The sequence below is a fragment of the Carya illinoinensis genome, chromosome 6, assembly GCF_018687715.1.
Source record: "Carya illinoinensis cultivar Pawnee chromosome 6, C.illinoinensisPawnee_v1, whole genome shotgun sequence".
Lineage (NCBI taxonomy): Eukaryota > Viridiplantae > Streptophyta > Magnoliopsida > Fagales > Juglandaceae > Carya > Carya illinoinensis.
Window position 1 is genome coordinate 34,273,037 of NC_056757.1, and position 7,575 is coordinate 34,280,611.

The 7,575-nt window shown below is 35.4% G+C and overlaps 2 protein-coding genes across 2 annotated transcripts; one reads left to right on the forward strand and one right to left on the reverse strand.

Moving 5' to 3' along the window:
• Positions 1–627: 627 nt before the first annotated feature.
• LOC122314480 (probable receptor-like protein kinase At1g11050) lies at positions 628–3,183 on the reverse strand. The gene has a single exon (XM_043130102.1). The coding sequence runs from the start codon at positions 3,050–3,052 to the stop codon at positions 1,094–1,096; it is 1,959 nt and encodes a 652-aa protein (XP_042986036.1). The 5' UTR covers positions 3,053–3,183; the 3' UTR covers positions 628–1,093.
• A 1,807-nt stretch (positions 3,184–4,990) lies between these two features.
• Positions 4,991–6,938, forward strand: LOC122314203 (chaperone protein DnaJ-like). The gene is made up of 3 exons (XM_043129626.1): positions 4,991–5,329; positions 5,679–6,226; positions 6,384–6,938. Exons 1-3 carry the CDS (start codon positions 5,144–5,146, stop codon positions 6,826–6,828), a joined length of 1,179 nt encoding a protein of 392 aa, XP_042985560.1. The 5' UTR covers positions 4,991–5,143; the 3' UTR covers positions 6,829–6,938.
• Positions 6,939–7,575: the final 637 nt, after the last annotated feature.

Genomic DNA, 7,575 nt, shown 5'->3' on the forward strand with positions numbered 1-7,575 from the left:
TAAAGAGATTGCCGTCCAAATAAGTACCATAAAGATTGCAAGTTATCATGAATTTCCTTCATAAAGATATCCTAACGAGTTCTTACCATATTAACAAGGAGAAAGAATGGATGGGATTTTTCCTTTTTTTTTTTTTTCCTTTTTTTCTTTTAATATATCGGGGACCTCTCTAAGGTAGGATCCTTTGGACCCACCCTTGTAGAGTAAATCTTGATTCCCTCTTATCTCAATTTCGGATGAGAAAATAAGGAATCCTTAATTTTGGATGCTATTTGGTATTCCAAGCTCTTATTTATTTTCTCTCCAAGTTAGTATGGTTAGGATAGCAAAAGCTTATTATCTCATCTCATCCTATCTTATCTCAATATCCAAACACTACAAATACAAACACTTTTTAATTTTAAATTTTTAACTTTTTCATCTAATTATTACCTATTCATTATAACTTTTTTAGATTTATAAATAAAAACACAAAAAAATAATTCAACATTTTCAAATATTAAAACAAAATTAATATTAAAAAAATTATATTCTAACAATATTTTAATTTTATAATATTTTTATTAAATTTTTTCTCTCATTTCTAAAATCTCATAAAATATCTCAACTCAAATAATTTCACTACTATTTACAAGTCATTTCACTCTTATTCATGTATCATTTCATATCATCTCGCTATCCAAACCAAGTTGTTTGTTTCACAGCATTTGCTCTTTCTTCGATTCTGCTCCCAAGTCTGTAAACCTTCCCTATTTTTGGGACATGCTATTATTATGGCCTAACAACTATACAAGTTTACAACTTTATGAACATAAACTCTATACTTGGTTAAATCTCCTGACCTCCAACAAGAGGTCATAGCTATAGTACCAGTGTAACACTTTTTTTGACAAGTAATAAGAGAATTTATTGACAAGTAAATAGGCTTAGCGCAAGTAATACTACTCGGTCTTTGACCTTTACATGCATTTAGATGCTCAGCAGCACAATGAATCCGGGCAAAGAACAGCCTTCAATATCCAGCCTCCAGGCTTCCACCTTCCTACAATTTATTTTCCAAAGATGCAAAAGTATTCAAAAATAAATTTCTTGATTACCTGAGCATATCCCCCCTATGTAATTGTGGCCCACTTTGTGCCGGTGATATGCTGAAGTTATTACGGTCGCCATAAAATGAAGGGTGTGCAAGAGGCATTGGTCGATCAGGAATTGGAGGAACCTCGATATCTCCTTCCAGCATTTTCAGGGCATCCAATATAGTTGGCCTCAAAGCAACCATTACATGAGCACATAAAATTCCAACCAGCACAAATCTCTCCATTATGCTCTTTGGATTCGAGTTCACAGAATCGCTATCATTCAACAAAGAAGCATCTAAAGCCTCTTCTACTTTTCCATCTTTTACCAATGACCAAGCCCAATCTGTTACTAGAAATGCTCGTGGTGATCCTGATGACAGATCAAGAGCTTTTCTCCCGCACATTACCTCCAAAACCACCATTCCAAAACTATAAACATCACTCTTCTCAGTCAGCTGACCATAAAGGGCATATTCCGGGGCCAAGTACCCATGGGTTCCAGCCACTCTGGTTGTGAGATGAGACTGACCTTCTCTGCTCTGCTTTACAAGCCCAAAATCCGCCACTCTTGCTCTCATATCCATGTCCAATAGTATGTTTGTCGCCTTGATATCTCTATGATATATTGCTGGTTTGACTCCATGGTGCAAATAAGCTAGCCCCTTTGCAACATCCAAGATTATGTTTTTTCTTTGAGGCCATGTCAATGATTTGTTCCCCATTCTACCATCAGCAGATGGAAACAGATGGTCGTCAAGATTACCATTTGGCATGTAATCATATACAAGGTACCTTTGATTTCCCCTCTCATCATAATCCTCATCCCCATCAATCATACAACACCCTCTAAGTGGAACAAGATTCCGGTGCTTCAAATTGCTAATAATCTCAACCTCATTGCAAAACTCAGCATATCCATGAAGATCAGATTCCACAATCTTCTTCACCGCGACCACAGTTCCATCTGGTAAAACCCCTTTATAAACCATTCCAAAACCACCACGACCGATAAAATTCTTCTGTGAAAAATGATCAGTTGCCTTCTCAAGGTCCTGAATTTTGAACCAAATCGACCCTGTATTCGGCCTCACTCGTTGGTTAGACCCCAGGTCCTCTAAATCGTCTCCATAACCCAAATTCGACCCCTCAACTTTCTTCTTCCTCCACCTCCTATCAAACCAAAAGTACAATCCCAACAAACAAGTCATGACCAAAACCGCAACCCCAGCTCCAGTTAACCCAAAAACAAGACCATAACGCCTATCACTCCCCGAATCCACTTGTGAATCAAGCGTTAAAGCGAAAATACAAGTCACGGCACCCACACTCTCAGGTCCAAACTCATTAACAATACCAGCAGCATAAAGAATAGTAAAGTACCAGCAAGGTTTAGCATGAGAGGTATTACCGTCGATGGCAATCAACTCACGCTGAACCTGGAAACCAGCTAACGCGCAGCCATCGCAGGAAGTGGTATCAGAGAGGTCTTGCCGGCAAACTGAGTTCAGAGGAGTGTCGAGGCCAACCTTGGCAACCCAATCTTGAGTGGACTCTATTTCGGCACAGATGTTGGGTGAAATGACAAACTGTAAAGGTGTAAAGCATGAGGAAACGAGGTTGGTGGGGAGGGAGAGGGAGGTGAGCTTGGACTGGAAGTCTTGGAGACAAGAAGTGGAGACGGGAAGGCTAGGGAGTTGGAAGAGAGATGTTTCTTTGAGGCGTTGGGCGAAAGCTATGCCAAGGAGGGATAAGAGAGCTTGGCAACAAGATGTTTTGGGGGATTCATTGTCGGAGCCGTTTGAAGGTCGAAACTTTTCGCAGAGTGACGTGTTCCATGGGATTTTCAGGACGTAGTTGAGGTCCATCGGGCAGGCGGTCGTGGAGACGTTATTGGGAGGAGGAAAGGGGGCTGCAATGGTTAAACTTAAAGGGAGAAAACATAACGAGAAAAGCAGCAAAGCAACCTGATTCATGGCTGCTCCGCTCCCTGAATGCTTGGTGAATGACTAGAACAAGTTCGGAGCCATCAACTCCGATAGTTTGAGAGAGATGCGTAGGATTTGATTCACTCCTTCGGTCAAACTCGGTTTCTGGGTGCTGGGCTGGTGTCATACACTCATACATAGTATGATGTTGAAAGGATTCGGCGCGTCTATTACACGAGTCAACGGGTCGTGTATCATCGTGTTTAAACAATGAGAAACATTTTTTACAGTCTGAAAATACAGTCGGCATGTAATCGTAAAAAAAAATGAATTAATACGAAACCTACATGAAAAAAAAATTATTTTTATAACTTTTTTTTATTCATGTAGGTCTCCCTGAATATAAAATAATTTTTTTATAATTTTTTTTATTCATTCCGTACAGTTAACTGCACGTCAACTGTATTTTCCGACTGTATCTAACAAAGCCCTTAAACAATTGGCCGGATTTGCATAGATTATTTATTACTCCGTCTTTTATTTATTTATTTTTTGGATGTACTCTTTTTTACTACTATCCTTAAACTTGGAATCATAAAAATTATTTTTCTTGTACGAATAAATAATTGAGAGAATAGTCACATTTGTCATGCATGACTATTATTATTATTTATAATATATTTTAATAATTATATCTATATCATCTTCGAGTATATCACTTAAGACTCGTTTAGTTATATATATAAAATGAATTAAGGTAAGATTTAAAAATTAAATAAAATATTATTAAAATATAATCTTTTAATATAATTTTTATTTTAAAATTTTAAATTATTTATTATATTTTATGTGTAAATTAAAAAAAATTATAATGATTATATAAGAAGAAATAAGATCTCTCTAATCAAATAAAAATTTTAAAAAATATAAATGAAAATGCATATGAATATTATACTTTTAGGATAAAGCGAGTCGATCACCAAGCATACATTGTGATGATTATCCATTTTTAAAATTTATTTAATGAAAAGATTTATATATTTATATTAAACAATGACTCAAAAAGTCATATAGATCCACTTAAATCTATCAAACACCTTTGTTATAATCTAACATATAAATTAAATATAATTTTTTATTTTTTTAAGAAAAAAAAGGTCACTACATACAAGCTAAAGGAGGAGAGATGCAAGATGGAGTAGGTATTGACAAAGCCGAACATGGAAGTTTTTCCGTAGGAGTAGGAACTGGTCAAGAGTTTCGATCGACTCTGTCCTCCACTCTTGGACAAAACACTCCACGGCGTGCAACTGACCCACCATCGCTACAAAGTCTTGGTTCGGTAATCCTGCGTTCCTCCTTGCCGCCACCAAACCACAAAAGACAAAAAGCCGTAAAGCTAATTTTTGCAAGAGATTCCTGGGGTCGTTCACAATCTCACCACAGAACCAAACATTGACCCATGTTATTCAATGATGTGATATCAAATAATCAATAAAATCTTAAAAATAATTTTTTAATATATAAATAATTAAATTTATTTTTTTTATAAAAATGATATTTACAATCTTAAAGTGTGAGAAATTTTTACACGCTCTTTAAAAAAAATGAATAAATATGATCAAATTCACAAGAAAAAAATTATTTTTTAATAATATCTCTTTTTTTTAAAAAGATTGTCCGTGAATTGCACATTCTAGAACTATATATAATACTATTATTTGAAATAAGTGATAATTTTAAATGAAATTAAAATAGAGATCATAAATTCAAATATTGAATCTATACTCAGTATAATTTAATTAAGTATTTTATATATGGGGAGCTAAACAAAATTTGCTTCATAGACAAGGTATGTGGTAAGGCCCATAACAAATTTCACTTATTAATTTAAGGGTGGTAAGCTGAACAGATAGGTTGATTTAACTTCTTCTAAATATAGCAACTACATTAGTGTAATAAAATCCTTTTCAAGAAACAAAATCATGACATCTACAGCCTCTTCCTCTCACAACAAACAGATTTTGCCTTATAAAAGCCCCTGACAGCATGCTTGCTCATGTTTAGCCTCCCTGCAAATTCTCTTTGCATTATCAACCTTTTTATGTTGATCCATCCTCTCCGTCTCTCTCCCTCTTCATGGCAGATCCTCCACGTTCATTGACCAATACTCATGATATCTACAGCATTTTTGGAATCTCGAAAGATATATGCAAGGCATACAAATCCCTATTCTTGAAATGGAATATCGATAAGAGTCTGACGAACAAAATCAAACTTGAAGCCAAATCCAAAATCATTGGCCATGAAGATCAGTACTACAAGGTAAACACAAACATTTATGTCACATTTTCCCTTAAATCCATGCAAAACCAATCCAATAAGACAACAGTTTTTGTTTATTCTACCAAATGATCATGTAATAACAAAATCTCTTGCAAATGTAAGTGGCAAGATCTTTGATCTTGATGGTACTTTCCTTTAGATCTAAATGTTCGAGTCATTGGTACATATAATTTTTGGGAATTACGTGTAATCGGTGAAAAGCATGTAACTCATGTAGTTGGATATGTCATACCAATTTGACAAAAGACGCTTTGTGTTTTCATAATCTTCGAGAGATTCCTCAAGGAAAAAACAGTTGGATGATGGTGTTTTTCAACATCTTTTTAAGGTCATCAATGGAAAGCGGGATGAGGAAACAAGTACTACTACAAATAGAGATCCAACTACACCTGCAGGTTCCAGTCATCATCGAAACAACGATGATAACATGTTCTTCACGCACCGGACCGATTCCTCATTCTCGAGGAGTGGGAGTAGAAGAAGAAGCAAAACGCCGACACCGAGCCCACGATCGTCGACCAACAATTCAAGCCGGAGATGCACCACCCCACAATCAAGAAGCACGAGTAGTAGTACTAGAAGAGGCTCCTCACAAACTGAATTCCCTACTTTCTCAAGAAATGCGAGCAGAAGGAGCAACTCAGAAACGGAAGCCTCTCTATTGGAAAACATGAGCTCCTTGGAAACGGAAAAGCCCCCTTCTTTGTCAAGAAATACGAGCCGAAGGAGCTCAAGTACCCCTATCATATTCTCACAATCAACAGCAAAGAGAAAACCTCCACCAGTCGAGAAAAAGCTTCACTGCACTCTCGAGGAGTTGTGTCAAGGATGTCTCAAGATGATCAAGATCACAAGAGATGCCATCAACAACGATGGGTACGTAATACTTTGTTCATCTTTTCCCAGCTATCTTGGTCGTGTGACAGGTCATCACAATTATCATCATCGTATAGGCCGCCATTTATATATGTCTGAATCTTTGTCATTGATCCAAACATGATATCATGTAAACCATCATTCTGAAACATGGCAGGATGATCATTCAAGAAGAGGAGATATTGAAGATACAAGTGAAACCAGGATGGAGAAAGGGAACCAAGGTTACATTTGAGGGAAAGGGGGATGAAAAACCGGGCTATCTCCCTGCTGATATAATCTTCATGATAGATGAAGGAAGACACCCACTATTTAAGAGGGAAGGTGACGATTTGGAAATAGGGGTTGAGATCCCTCTAGTGAGCGCCCTTACAGGCTGCTCAATTCCGATTCCTCTGTTAGGAGGTGAGAAGATGACATTATCATTTGATGATATCATATATCCAGGCTACGAAAAGATTATTCCAGGCCAGGGCATGCCATATCTTAAAGATCAAGGAAGGAGAGGCGATCTTCGAATCAAGTTTTTGGTCGAGTTTCCTATAGATTTGGGTGATGAACAACGAGCAGAAGCTTATAGAATTCTACAAGAATGTGTTTGATGATCAAATCTGTGATTTTGAATAAATTTTCATCTTCTTTATTAATGAAAACTTAGAGCTTGTTTGAAAACTTAGAATATCTCGTAAGTCTATGAATAATAGTGATATGATTTGTAAATAATAGTACAATAATGAATTTTTTGTATTTTATTTAAAAGTTTAAGAACATCGTATTGCATTTTGTGTTTAGATAATTATTAGATATGATTATATGAAAAAATTGAAGATCTAAAATTAAAAATTATTTTATGTTTGAGTGATATTTAAAAAATCATTTATAAAAAAATTTTAGAATATCCAAGATTATCTCATTATCCAAACAAAATTTATAAAAATAAACTCACAAACTTACGTAATATATTAGATTTAAAGGTAATTTTATAATATAACATACCACATCAAATCACGTTAATTTGTAAATTTATTTTCGTAAAATCTCTTTGTGGCTAGAGCACTTCTCATTGATTATATGTAATTAATTATATATAGAGCCAACACAAATGATCTATGTTTCGTTGGAAACATCATCGAAATTTCTCTCTATAATTTACAAACACCTACAAGCAGTACTCACTTCGCTGGAACACGTGTTGAGGTCCAAAACATTGAAGACATACCAAAATTGATAAAATAAAATAAAATAAATGCCATTATCTCTACCACGTGGTTCTTGTAGTTTACATTTGGTTTGAGAATTGGAATTAAAAATTCGTTAAAATAAAAAAGAGTTAAAATAATTCAAGATTC

Bases quoted from the DNA above. Each gene is read 5' to 3' on its own strand.
- LOC122314480 (XM_043130102.1), bottom strand. From the start codon at position 3,052: ATGAATCAGGTTGCTTTGCTGCTTTTCTCGTTATGTTTTCTCCCTTTA.
- LOC122314203 (XM_043129626.1), top strand. From the start codon at position 5,144: ATGGCAGATCCTCCACGTTCATTGACCAATACTCATGATATCTACAGC. The intron at 5,330-5,678 runs GTAAACACAAAC...CATCTTTTTAAG, and splicing joins ATGAAGATCAGTACTACAAG to GTCATCAATGGAAAGCGGGA. The intron at 6,227-6,383 runs GTACGTAATACT...GAAACATGGCAG, and splicing joins GATGCCATCAACAACGATGG to GATGATCATTCAAGAAGAGG.